This window comes from Neopsephotus bourkii, unplaced genomic scaffold (genome assembly GCF_033783945.1).
Source record: "Neopsephotus bourkii isolate Nb327-2 ecotype Australia unplaced genomic scaffold, CSIRO-AGI_Nbou_v1 NB_593, whole genome shotgun sequence".
NCBI classification, from domain to species: Eukaryota; Metazoa; Chordata; class Aves; order Psittaciformes; family Psittacidae; genus Neopsephotus; species Neopsephotus bourkii.
Window position 1 is genome coordinate 2602382 of NW_026901094.1, and position 14588 is coordinate 2616969.

The 14588-nt window shown below is 41.4% G+C and overlaps 2 protein-coding genes across 9 annotated transcripts in view; both read left to right on the forward strand.

The window, feature by feature from the left end:
* CFAP74 (cilia and flagella associated protein 74) overlaps positions 1-14588 on the forward strand; it is a 274549-nt gene that overhangs the window by 143106 nt on the left and 116855 nt on the right. The window lies entirely within an intron of this gene.
* Positions 8815-13628, forward strand: FAAP20 (FA core complex associated protein 20). Its single transcript, XM_061351673.1, has 4 exons — positions 8815-9148; positions 10794-10941; positions 12161-12548; positions 13440-13628. Exons 2-4 carry the CDS (start codon positions 10854-10856, stop codon positions 13510-13512), a joined length of 549 nt encoding a protein of 182 aa, XP_061207657.1. The 5' UTR covers positions 8815-9148; positions 10794-10853; the 3' UTR covers positions 13513-13628.

The window sequence follows — 14588 nt, forward strand, 5'->3', positions numbered from 1 at the left end:
TAAAATACCAGAAGCTTACAGGGTATTGACTGCTTTAGACCATGCAATTTAATGCACTGTGTTTCATGCAAACATGGGAATTCTGAGAGCACAAGATCCTTAAAATCAGTAAAAAAGGAAATAATTTAACAGGACAACTGCAGAAAACACAAGTTCCTGCCAAGCAAACAAGCCTTCTAACAAGAGGACAAACGGAGAGGAGTCCAAATGAAACTACCTGAAAATGAGAAGTAACACTGCTAGTCTGGGGCCAGTATGAAACCTATTTCTGTAGTGTTGGTATGTCCTCATGCATATACTTTATGAACTAACAAATTTTCCAATAACATCTTATGGGGGAAGTGAAACAAGTTTCCATCTCCCAGCTGAGAAGAGTGAGGTCAGTAGGTGTGAATACAGATGAAGCTGTGGGGTGAAAAAAAAAAAAAAAAGGAGTTCTGGGATTATGCTCCAGACTTACTATTTCTGTGGTACTTAATTTAGAGAATTTGGTGAAGGGAAGGGAGATGAATCAGTTTTTCATTATACATTATGCATATATGCATGCAATCCCTGACATAATGTGTCCCCCAGCCTGGTCCAAGACCTACCTCAGTGCACACAGCAACTCCTCATGCCTAGATGACTGCAGCAGAAATCACGATGGTGATTCTCCACGTGAAGGGCACACTGCACACCACAGGAATAATGTCACACTGCCAGATGTATGCTCCACTACATTCTTCTAGTCCTGAAGGAAAAACACTTTAAATTCAGTAATATATAATATTCCTATTAATGTGAGACAGGAGACTGGCAACATGCCACTAACAGAGCTAAGCAATGGAAAAACCAGAGAACTAGTACAGTCTCACAATCTGAAGCAGACAGACCTATTGTAAGCTGTCTCCATCCTTGGGGCTAGATGGTCCAGGCTGATTTATGATCACAATATTTACAACTAACACACACGAAATACATTATGAGTAGAAATAAATCTCCTAACATGCACAGAGAACAGCTAAAATAAAAGACTGCATATGGTAAACTAGGTGAATGTTTGTCATTAAAAGTGTGGTACTAAAGCCAGAGCACGTCTTTGGGGCAGAGGAGATGGTGTATTTGCACTGGAGTTTATCAGTACTCTGGAAGACATGAGCTATTAGGCAAAGACTTTAAGAATGATCTTTTTCTTTTTTTCTAGTGAATTCAAAGCTGATGAAAGACACTGTGATTAAAGCCCTGGGGAGTAAAACACTGCTTGAAAGGAAGATTAGCCTTACACCTATGCAAAGACCCACTGAACAACAGGCCAGAGTTCAGTTCCCAGGTCTTGCATTATCTCAAGCAATATCCTTAATGTTTCTGCACCTATGTTTGTAACAGAAACAAGTATGAGTAGGAAATAAGAAAGGGCTACTTAAAGGCCAGGAAGGACCTTCCTTAATTAAGTGTTCTGACTTACTGCATCACACTACAGGCAGTAGGAACTCCCTGCATTACTGCCTAAATTAAATCATCACTGAGGAGATAAACTCTTCAGAAAAACAACCATCCACTACTAAATAACATGACTAGCAAATGGGCATGTCAATTCTAGTTTCTCTTTAATTACAAAAAACAAACCCCACTCCCAAAAGAACTGATGACAGTTTCCTGATGATCTCTCCTGTCTTTTGAACCTTATACAGCAGACTACATCAAGCAGGCTCCTCAATCTTATTTGGTTTTAGGTGGAACATGAGGCAGCTATCACTTAAACACATCTATATTTGACATTTCTGCTACAAAGTAACAGCAAAGGCAGGCAAACACCTACTTTAATATCTATAACTAGGTGCTGCAGCTCTGACATAACTAGATTTATTCCAGGCAGAATGACCTTTCACACAGGCAGTGTCACAAGATAGTTTCAGGTTAGTGGGTATAAGACAATATAAATAAACCAAACTCGGCCTGTGTCCCATACAATTAAATAAATGACATACGGAAAAAAAAAAGAAAAAAAAAAAAAAAGAAGAAACTATAGCTCTACCATATTTTACTGTCAGGCCTTCTACAGTAGTCCCATTTTGTATTTCTTTTATCAAGTTAAGAGCTAATGACAGGCAGAGTCAGAAGAAATATGAAAAAGGAAGTAATTTCGGAAAGGTAGTAAGGATATATTGCTTATTTCTGTAATACAATAAAATTATTACACCACTAGATTGCAACTAAAATACAGCCTTCTTGGTGAAAAGATTTATACTTGCCTCCACAGCTCTGATTATACCTTAGGGTTTACTAGATTTTCTTTCTAAAATACTAGCTAGTCCTTTCAAAAAGTTGCAAAACTAACTAAACCTACTATCCACATTTGTTGAAGCCATAAATAAATACCCATCTGTTGAATTAACACTGTATTTTAAGTTGATTTTAAACACCATTCTAGTTATGGATAATATCACATCACATTAACTAGTGTTGGTAATTTTGCTCCACTCTTTTATGGTTTCATGCCCATAAGTAGGGCAGGTGATCTTCTGTCATTACTACAGATATTAGTTATGGATTTTTTTTTAATTTTTTTTTTTTTGTGTAGCCCTTTAGTATCTTCACTGCAAATGAAGGGATGGTACAGAGCAAAGAGGAGAAACTCTGCTGAAGGCTGTAATCCTGTGAGACATGCTTCAAATAAAAAAAAACCATCAAGAAATACAAAAATCTCATCCATTATTTGATCCTGAATTCAGAGCCAAAATACTTTAAAGTATGGGGAGATTATACAACTCCCTCAGCAGAATTCTAGGCTGAGCCACAGAACCCACAGCTTCATGCCATCAAACGTAATCTTTGTTTGAGATCTAAAACATTCTCTCCAAGAGTTTTCAGTCATATTGCAAAACTGTGGGGGGAAGATGAAAGGCAGAGTCTCCCCGGCTCTCTCACACTAACCCCAGGGCCTAGAAACATCAGGACTTGATTTAACCAAACACACACTGGGCCAGAAAAATGATGAGTGATCTTGGACTTGACTGACACACAGAAGACTTCATCTGATTCACAGTTTTCTAACAAAATTTTTGGATACCTCAGACCCTTGAGCAGGTTGTGCCCAAATTAGATAGCCAGCCAGAAAGCTTCCCCTTCCTGGCCAAAACGACAGCAAAGTCAGAGTCAATCAGTCAAAATGCATACCCTCACTGGGGAAAAGCACATACATTACCAAATAAACAGCAACTTTACAGCTTCCAACAGGCACCATCTTCAAGAAGCTGAGTCCCTAGGGCCTTCTCCCTACAAGGCAACGTATCTTTTCATAGCTAATACTAACAAACAGGTCTCTAGACCTTCCTCCTTAGTCAACTGAACTCTCCACTGTCTCTCTCCCAAAAGATCTACTGTCTCAATCTGTACCACACAAAGGCCGGACAAAGCAAAATCTGCTTGCCCCCAAATAGGCTTCTTAAACCTCTAGCAAAGCAAGAGTAGGGTATTGGTTTCTAAATCACCAAAGGAGGATTAAGCAGGGAGATTATAATCCTAACCAGCCTGATACCTAGTATTCATTCTTAGTGAAGGAAAGATACATTTCAATACCTGGAAATCTCTAGCCAGTGAGCCTCTTCGCGGGAGGTAGGATATCACAGATTACAGTTGCTAGTTGTTCCCTTGCTTGGTCATTCTTTTTTGTCAGTACTATTTCTCAGTAACTGAGTCTGACCTGAAGAAAACTAAAGCAGCTGGGCTATCTTCTGAAACTTTCTTCTGTTATCTCCCTCTATTTCAGTACTAAAAATTAGGTCAGATACTTTTTCATCTACGCTGTCCAACCTGCTTTGGTCATAAACTCCTTGCGTTTTATATGACGTTTACATCTAAGTCCTATTGCAATGACATCAGAGCCTCCAAATATCATTTTAGCACAAATTAAAGTGCTCATGCTCAGAAAACCATTTATCTTTATCCTATAGGAGTTTCAGCAGTGTTGTTATTTTTGAGGAGGAATTGTGCAGGCTTCTTGTCAATTGGTTTAGGTTGCCTAAATGAAGCTAAATTGCTTTTACCATCTCTAGCTGCTGCTGACCACATGTACAGCTTTCTACATTTAATTTAATCCATCGGCCAAAAGCAAAACATTTTTTCTTCTGTGCACTTTCTACAAACAGGGTATGGGAAGAAGAAGAAAAACACACAAAAGGGAAGAAAAATAACACCACATCACTTGCAGCATCTGTACATGTAATAGTAACAGCCTCTTGGTGCCATCATCAGCCATGGCATTTCATTCACACAGAACACTTGGGGGCACATCACATATGCTTTTCCATTCAATGTATTTTTAAATGTTTCCCAGGCAACTCTTTCAATACAATATGCTTCCTTGGCAACCTGGTACCCACAAATGCCATGCCAAGCTCCCTAGTCCTCTTTTTAGGTCTTCCCATCTTGGCACATAAATGTCATGCCTTAATTCTCTATATGCAGCCACACAGGTACTGATGTGTCCTTATACTTGAGAAGGGAAGGCTGAATTGATGAGTTGTGCACTGGCAATGGCTTTCATTGAAAAGACAGTGTCACCTACAGCTAAAATTAGGGAGAGCCTACAAAACTGCCTCGACTCAACTGACTTTCTCTGGAAAGAGCAATGAGCCTGCAATTCCCAAACTGAAACTGCACGTCATCTTTACTCTCCTGACTGTGCTAAAGGAAGTCTTACATAGCTTTCATAATTTTGTGGTTTGAATTGTAACACATCATGTTGATGAAAATAGTCAGACTTTCCTATTTCACTGCAGACAGTGATTATCACTGTACTGAGCTAGCCAATATGATTGAGTTACTCTTTCCAGTGCTGCATTTGCTTACACTGGGCTGCAGAGATACGCCGTAAAGTCCATTTGCTGCAGCAGCTTTCACTGATGCTCTACAACCTGCTTCAGTCTCCTGTGCCATTTTGGGGAACATTTTCCTTTATGACATTTAGCAGAATTGACGTGTTGATCCCCAAGTCGCAAACTATTTGACAAGGACAAAAAATTACCAATGCATACTCCTAAACCAAGCACTGACTAATAGAATAATTTAAACATAATAATGTTTCCATATCCTAGCAAGGCATGACTTATTCTGAACATTTTTATTTGATGCAGGAGCTGTCACTACAGAGCCAAAGATATTTCAGAAGGACTAGAACTATCTGCAAGCATCAGTCAGCAAAAACACCCACCAAAGTTTTAACAAAAATTGCATATGCTTTAACCTCAAAGTGGTACATTTGAAAAAAATAATAGCACATGCATGCAATTACATCAGGCTTTGCAAGAAACATAGCAGAAACTATGGCAACTCTTCTTCATTGATTACTCCATAACAACAGCTGAAAATTATAATTTTTCCAGGCTATAAAATGCCTAGCTCACCAAATTCTACACCAGCAGCAAAATTCTCCTCCCTGTCTGTGAGTTGTTGTATCTGTAATAGAGACCCTCCATTACCAGGCTTTCTAATTCTTCCCAAATGCAGAAGCTCTCATTCAATGTTGCAGCTGTTGGGTAGGAAATCAGAAATAGCAGAAGGCGGATTAGTAGATAATGTACCAGTTCTTACCCAGCAAATGCTGGCACCTGCGTTTTACACTCTCCCCTTTCCCTCAGCCCAGGAAAAGATCACTTGGTTGGTTTGGCAGGCAATTTATAGGCTTTAGTGATTGAGGAACTGCAAAAGGATTAGAATTTGTTGTAATAGCCCCTTCTTCCTGAGAGCAAAAGTTAAAACTGAGGCCCACTTTACAGTAAGAATCAGGGACCATGTAAGTAAAGATTAAGTGTGTGCAGCTTGATGAGACTCTACAGGGAATAGCTAACTACACATGCTGGCATTCCATTTAGAAGAAAATCCCTAAAGATAATCTGTAGAAGCATTTTAGCTTCCAAAAGCTCAAATCCCTTGACCACTGGCTCAAATCCAGACAAGGCTGCTGCTGATAAAGACTACTCTTTGCATTTCTATGAGAACTTCTTTCCAAGATCACAAACTACTCTTCATTACTTAATTATGCAAGACCCAAAGTCAGGCAAGAAGTAAAAAGATTTCTGTCAGCGGAGGGAACAGTAGTGCAACGTAGGAGAGCCAAGAACAGGTCCTATTCTATACCCCACCTTCATGCTGTAAGTACATTATTAATTCTGTCAAGATGCAAATGAAAAATCTGAGTACACATAATGGACAAAGATTTCTAGAATGCCAGTATCAAATCTATACGTAGTTACAGGTAGAAGCAGACAGAGCATGAATTAAAATACTCCCTGATGTGCCTGCCCTCATAGGTTATAATGGGACTACATTAAACAGGTAACAATTAAAAAAAAAAATAAAGTCTTACAGCATCAAGTTTTCACTTAAATCCACAAGATGCAAAGCCACATACAAGCTATAGTTGCTACAGAAGCAAGGCTTTTTTCTTCTGCTTTTTACAATCAGCAGCTGCATTAATAACGTTTGCTATTATTCTTACTATACTCTTTCATTTGTGGCCCTTATCACACAATAACCCTTTTTTATGCTGACCCATAACACAGCTTTTGCCAATACTATAATAGATTACTCACAGCACTAACAGTGCCACACAGCAACACCTTCAGCATGAAAAGCAGACTCCAATTCTGCCTGCTACTTCAGGAGAAGTCACAGCTAACGAAATAAATCTGTTGGTACAATGCGTGACTTAGGAACAGAGACTTGTCAAAGTAGTATCCAAGGAATAGTAAGATATGTAAAATGCTAACCCAACTACCACAGGAACAGAAGCAGAAACCGTGTGGCAGAAACAATCACTAACATAGATGTACAGAGAATTATGTACAGAGGCCTGCAGACATCAGCTCAATCTGACAGCTGATTTTTTTAAAAGCAAGATTTTTATATTGTTTGCTGCCGCCAAGTGGCAATAGGCAGTGCCTCGTCCTATCATTCACAGCAAGCATTAAGGCTGGCAAGTAAAATACCCAAAATTAAATGCTTTTCCATTTCTCTTCTTCAACTAACATCAGCAATTGTTAAATCAAATTTTGACCCCTCCTCTGTCACCTCATTTTCAGCTATGTATACGTCTGATCCCCCTTTTCAATCTACATATTTGCTTTATTTATATTCTTGCTGTGTCTGCTGCTATAACCATTTCTCTTTCCACAGCAGGCCTAAAATCTTCACATTCACCCCTTGCCTCTGTTCTGCTTACCTTGTTCCACCTGGAACTTTTGGGAGAATGCCTTTCCTGACAGTGAGGGAGAGGAGGACCTATTTCCTGGAACCTCCTCTCACCTCAGTGGGAAGCAGCTTCTAAATGGCAACAAGTCAAAAAGCAGAACACTCTAACTGTCCTGGTAATTCTTTGCTACTACTATAGCTGTAACAAATACTAATACAGGGAAAGGTCTGCCTCTGTGACAGTGACCAGTTTATCATTCCTTTCATCCTGAATTTTGTTCTCTATTCTGTCTGCCTATCATATAGCAGAAATGACAATGCTCTAGTACGACTGGGGTTTTAATTATTTTTCACCTAGGCTATCTATTGTAGACACATCATTCACATTAGTAACCAGACACTTTACATTTCTTTTTTACTCACTCGTACATGAAAAGGAAACCCATTAAAGCTCTTATAATGTTAAAAATTAATTACTACTTGGAGTAAAAGCCATCACCTCACTGCAGAGATGGATTCGCAGAAACAAAAAGTACCTGGGCTAACACAGGAAAGCAGTGAACTGGACTGAGCCTCCCAGATCTCTGACTGCTCTCCAAGTGAATGATCTTCAGCCTGTTGGACAGTTGGAGGTGGCTGTCTGCCTGTACCTGTCACTTCTCAGGTTAAATCTACCAATCTACTTCAAATCCGAATCAGTGAACTCTGAATGCCTTTTTTCTGGTTCAGGTCTGTTCAAGACATGCAGAAACTCAGGTCACCTACTAGTTAATACATTTTTTATGGTCCGTGTGCTCAACACAGTAATTCACAGGCATTAACTTTTAACACTGCTGCAGTCAATACTGATGCCTCCTTTTTGGCATGGGGAATGCAAGAATGAAACAGTCCACAAGCCATTCAGCGCCGCACAAATGTAGTTATAGAAAAGGAATGTGGGATTCATCTTTTCCCACTAATAAATTTGTCTTATGAAAGACAGTGCTCTGTATCTGCTCTCCCTCGTACAGATGTTAATTTTTATTTCATTGCACAATTATTCTTGCATCAGTTATGAAGAATTTAATCAGCAGTTTACCTTCTGATCCTTTTATCTACTGTTGGAGAATTATGAAGAGGATGTCGCCGTTTCTCTATTAGACCTGGTTGTGAAGAGGCCACAGCCTATGTCTGCCCATTTCAAAAACTACGAGCAACGGCTCCACTCTGACGAGTGCTTTACCTCAAGTCACCCATCGACATTCTTACCAAAAAAAGGCAAAGAGATCGCTTTAACAGACTGCTTCCTGAATGAGAAATCGTATCAGAGATGCACTCCCAATCTAGTTTTCTATTTCGATTAACAATCTTTGCCTGCAGCCTGACACCACCGTCAATGGCGCCGGCTGCCAGGGCCGCGCCACCGCCATTTTGTCCACCCAACGCCAAGGGAGCATGCTGCTTTTCCACAGCTGCCGCTCCACATCCAAACCCCAAATACACCAAAACGTTACAAATACAGGAAGTTTAAGGAGTAAAGGCAATAAGGGAAGGGCGGCTTTTGAGACAAACACCTTGAGAGTACTGCACGTACTGCAGCCCTTGCGGAGCCCAGCGCGGCTGAGCACACCGGGTAACGCAGGGAACGATAGGTTTCTTCTCAGAAGAGCGGCGTCCCCGCAAACCGGCCCCTACTCTCCCACAGCGCCCATGACTCACAGGCGGCTTTGAGGGCGGAGCGGGAGCCGGTCCACCCAGAGTCCCTACCCTGACTGCGGGCCAATCGGGGTAGAAGAAGGAGGAAGAAGAGGAGGAGGAACCGGCAGGTCCCTTCAGCCGCCCTCCCGCGGGACGAGGGGAGCTGGGAGGCGGGGCTGTGTGAGGAGGCCAGGCTTCAGCTCCGCGCCTTCGCCATGTCTGAGGATGGAGCCGCCAAGCTGCGCCTCAAACCCAGGAAAGAGCCAGCGGCCTGGAGCCAGTAGCATCCCCGGCGGCGCCAGTGAGTCAGGGCCGGGTGGAGGAACGGCTTCTGCGGCCCTGGGGAAGGACCCCGCCCTACCCCTTACCGGGAAAATGGATCTGGCTCTTCAGCCGTGCCTGAGGTGCGCCTTTAGCACGTCGCTAATGGCGTTAAAGGCCTCTTGATAAGCATCACCTGTGGGGCCTCTAGAAACATCGAGAAGCCACCTGCAAACTAAAGCGCACTGGGCGCTGAGCCTTCTGCGTGTTCTCTAGCGCAGAACAGCAGTATGGATGGGGCTCGTGAGAAACGCTATGGAAATTAAGATGTCTTTTTTTTTTTTCAGCAGAAATAATTCCTGAGAATTAAAGTGTTGTTTTGTTTTTTTTTTTTTTTTCCTCAGAGTAACTTATGGTAAACCAGCAATAATTCCTGCTTCTTTCCAGCCCTCGAGAGAGGGCTGAAGGTGAGGTGAAGAGACAGAGGTTCTTGTGTCAGCCTGTCAGGACGAGCAAGCATGCCGTCAGCTGTGCCCCCTCTGAAAATGGGCTTCCAAAGGACCATTGCGCCTCTTCTTGAGGGTGGCAGAGACCAGTCTCTAGTTTATTCCATATGCAGCGTCATTCCTGGACTGACACAAGAAAATGCAGCAGTAGGAAGTGGAAACGCTGGAAGCAGTATTCTGACATGAACAGCCCATCCAGCTCTTGAATTTTTCTTTACACAGTATTACTAGTATAAAAACCTTTTAATTCTTACTTAGTAGTTAAACCTTGCTAGGATGGATCAGTTCAAGTTTATAATCAGTAGTTTTAAATGTCAGCGTGGCCAGGCATACATGAGAACCAGGGTGATTGCCATCCTCAGTGCAAACACTGCAGTGATTTCTGTGCTCAGCAAGTATCAATTTGGGTATTCGAGAAGAAAAAACAGTGGCTACGCTTAGCTGTTTCACATGGAAGTGAAGACCATAATAAATACTGCTTGTGGTTTTTACAAGTGAAAGCAAGGCTTTTAGACATTCTCCTAAAAATGGGTAATTTTTTGATAGCTGTATGAGTTTTGTAAGTCACAGTAAGCTGTAAAAATTATTTTATGGGCTAAATAATGCCTCTGTGTTCCATAGAAACCTTGCTGCAGGCTAGATGGAGGTTCCATTGCTAAACAAATGTGTTAAACAGCTGAATCTTTCCTGCACTGGCCAATTTGCCTCACTTTTAAAGTAAAAAGTCTGCATTTGCATGGTTGCACCTACCAACAAATGCTGTTTGTGTGCCTCTGCTGTTTGACATGGCAAAATTGTCAACTTGTATTTTTTGTTTAGCTCATCTAGTGCTACTTGATCGAAAGAAAATAGGTAAGAATTGAGTTTTATCTCGTACAAGTGGAAAATTTCTAAGTATTTTCAATCATGAAGTCTCTGCCTTGTGCTTAGCTGGTAACAAAAGGAAAGGGGTCACCACACTTAGAACTGAGCTGAAAGAAGTGATGCACTGTCAGCTACTGAAATTAACCTTAAAACTTCTGTTTTGATAAATCACAGTTAAGGATAGCTACATTTTTTTAACCATCAGCATTACAGGAGGGATAAATGAAGTTAATTAAGAGCAAACTAACAGCAATGCAGAGTATTTTCTTCCCTCTCTCCTACTTTCAAACTGTTGGACTGTCTCTGTTGTTACAGGTCATTGACTGACAGCTGCTCCTGGTTTGAAAAAGAAGACTTAAATGAGTGTGAAGAACCATGGGGTTTGTTACTGAAAGGCATCAGTCAAGATTCCCAATGCGCAGACTGGCAGGCAGTGCCCAGGTTTCCCGAGTTCTTCGGAAAGGTAGCATGCTGTACCCTTGTTGTTGTTTGCACTTTGTGTGCTGCTTACAGTAGTGACAGTCTGAATGATGATGTTAACAGGGGAAGAAATCTGAAATAGCTTTTAAATAGTAGCGTGTTTAAGCTCTTCAGCTTCTACATGTAATGGTGTGACTTAGCACTGTTGTAGGACAACTACCAGGGGCTTGTTTTGCTGTATGGCAAATTGTTTACATGTTTTGCTGGAAAGAGTTAACATGTATAAGTATCCTGGCTGCTCAGAAGCACTGGCATCTCACTGTTGGAATAAACTGGACAAGGCAAACTGCGACAGAGAGGTTAATTACACAGAAACCACCATTTCATTGCTCCAGCAGTGGTAGGGAATCATAGAATAGTTTGGGTTGGAAAGGACTTTAAGATCATCCAGTTCCAACCCCCTTCCATTGTCAGGGACGCCTCATGCTAAACCATGTCACCCAAGGCTCTGTCCAACCTGGCCTTGAACACTGCCAAGGATGGAGCATTCAGTTTCCTTGGGCAACCCATTCCAGAACCTCTCCACCCTCACAAGGAAGAATTCTTCCTTATATGTAACCTAAACTTGCCTGCTTAAGACTTAAGCCTTGTCCTACCACTACTAATGAAGCGTCCCTAATGAAGAGTCCCTCTCCAGCCCTTGTAGGCCCCCTTAACACAAACCACACAGTCCTTCTAAAGCAGAATTGTTTTTCCTGAGCAGCAGCAGGTTGTTGTTTTCATCCTTAGTCTCTATGGAACACATTAAGAAAGTACCCTGTTGTATCAATTTAGAAATGTTAAGGGAATATACATATTGTATAAACTCCGGGAAGTTCTTAATTGCTTTACAAGGACTGGAGAGGGCCGTAAGTAAAACGTTCTTCAGTGTAATTCAGCCTTCTGAGTATCTGTACTATGCTCATCTTTGGTTTTATGTATTGATGGAACTGCATTTGTTTGGAGACATTATTTGTGTGTGTCACAGAGCTCCAAGGAAGAGAGTCTACAAGAACAGGAAGTCTTTACAGCTGGAAATAAAGACTTTCCCTGGGTGTCATTCCCATGTTTTTGCAAAGAAGAACTTCTAAACCCAGAGGATCTTAGCTCCTATCAGCTAACACAGAGCCAGATCAATCACCTACATAAAGGACAAGGCCAAGCAGATAAACTGAGCAGTTTACCATGTGCAGCTGAGAAGACATGCTGTGTAACTATTACAGATCAAGCCAAACATGTGGTTGAGGAAGACGCAGAAGCTATTTCAAAACCAGATGCAAGTCTCAAGTCATGTAAACTCACTTGGCACAGGAGTTCTGTGCATCACTTGGCATTGCCACAATGCTCTGCAAAAGCTTTGAGCTATCAACAGCATTGCAGAGGGACTGCACAGAACAGCATGGAAAATGGAGATCATGGAAAAGAGCTTCAGCTACAAACACATCAAGGGGATGTTTCCTTTGGAGAGGCCAGATGCTCATCTGCAGAAGAGAACCTGCCTCTTGCAAGTGTACCTCAAATAAAGAGCTGCAAGGAAGAAACAGAAAATCAGGGTGAAGGAGCTCCAACTCTTGACAGTTGTCCCATGTGCCTCATTTGCTTTAGTGGAATGTGAGTTTTTTTGGTGTTTAATAACTGGACAGTATACAAACCCCAGACTGGTTCTGGCTGCATTCTCTATAGGCAGTAATGAAACTGTGTAAAACTTCTACTTTTTAAGTGTCAGAATTACCTACTTACAATTCAGTTTAGAAGCTTATGTTTACTAGATTATGTTGCTTCAAAAGGAAAGCCAAGTTTGAGCTCTCGGGTAAACCTTGATGTGTTAGCATTTTAGCAGAATAAACATTTTTAAATACTTTAGTACAAAAATACTAGTGACATTTGTGTCATCACCCAAAAACCATTCTGGTGCAGCATTCTCAATAGTTCAAAGCTAGCTTCAGACCTAGATGGATTAATCTTGTCTCTGTCACTTGCTCTTCTATATCTGGACTTTGCTGTTATAGCCACAGTGGTACCTGTTCAGCCAGGACCCAGATGCCTCTGGCTGAGCAACTGTGGTCTTCATTTTAGTTTTAGCTCTCAAAGAGGAAAGGAAGTGGATATGTCTTACATGCCAGCTCTAACTAGCACAAGTGAATGAGACTCCATGCAATTGAGTATCCACTCTATAGTAAGAACTACTGTGTCTCTTGAAATTAACACCATTTAATAGTATAGTAAAATATAGTAAAAAAAATAGTAAAACATGAGTTTTGCAACAGATCCTCTAACACTGTGAGATGTTTCGGCTGCTGCTTTATTTTCTCTTGGAGGCTGAACAAAGAGACAGAAGAATGACTTCAGGAGTATTTATACAATCAGGGTCATTAGATCAAGAGATTTAGACAGGCTAATAACCATGCTTCAGGTCTTCAGTTCTGTGCTAGAGTGAAGGTGAAGAACAGTAAATAAGTGTTTGATTTTGTTTCTCATTGAACAAATTCTCTGTACTTGCAGGCTGTCACAACAGGACATTGATGGCCACCTTGCTATGTGCTTGTCTGAAAGTACAGATGATGTAATGTGGTAAATCCTAAATCCAGAAGAATGAAGAGCAAAGGAACCCAGCCAAGGAGGATCCTCTCTCGTAAGAAAAGGGAAAATGTGTGGTGGAAGCACATCCTTGTCTCACACCAGTCACCTAGCGTAAGACCGAGGTCAGGGTCTTTTTCTCTTAAATCCTCTCAGAGGCATGTGAAGTACTTCTGGTTCCTGAAACAGTGCTGGGGGCTCTCCCAGACGCACCCACAGGGCAATCAGTGTTGTTACCCCTGGAAGCTGAGGACTTCTGAAACAGTGTAGAATTGTAAATCCCTGAGGGATGCATGTTGGTGATGCCCCAAAGCTCTGAGTGTAGAATAAACCAACTGAACAGAAGGTAGCTCACTTAATGCAATCCAGAAGTTCACAGACCTTTTCTTTTTCTGAAAGGTGATCTGTAAAAATAAGTGTGAAATTATTAAAACTTCACATCTTTAACATTTTAGATAGAACATATATGATTGTACAGCTGATTCTGTGAGTGTATCACAGTATGTTAGAGATTGGAAGGGACCTCAAAAGATCATCTAGTCCAATCCCCCTGCCGGAGCACGAACACCTAGATAAGGTTACACAGGAACGTGTCCAGGCGGGTTTTGAATGTCTCCAAAGAAGGAGATTCCACAACCTCCCTGGGCAGCCTGTTCCAGTGTTCCGTCACCCTCACTGAGAAGAAGTTTCTTCTCAGGTTTAAGTGGAACCTCTTGTGTTCCAATTTGTACCCATTTCCCCTTGTCCTTTCATTGTTTGCCACCGAGAAGAGCCTGGCTCCATCCACGTGACACTCCCCCTTTATATATTTATATACACTAATAAGGTCACCCCTCAATCTCCTCCAAACTATAGAGACCCAGCTCCCTCAGTCTTTCAATATCTTTTTTCTATGTTAAAAGGAAACACAACCCAGACCAAGTAAAGGCTGTGAGGTTTTTTTTTTATCTTTCTGAAGGAACACAGCTGAATTCAGAGCCTTCAGTTGGGGGTTTCTACATTAACATGACTATGCCAAACTAATTGGGCTCCAGTAAGAGACCGCTCCTGCCAGTTCCACATTACTGAGATGCA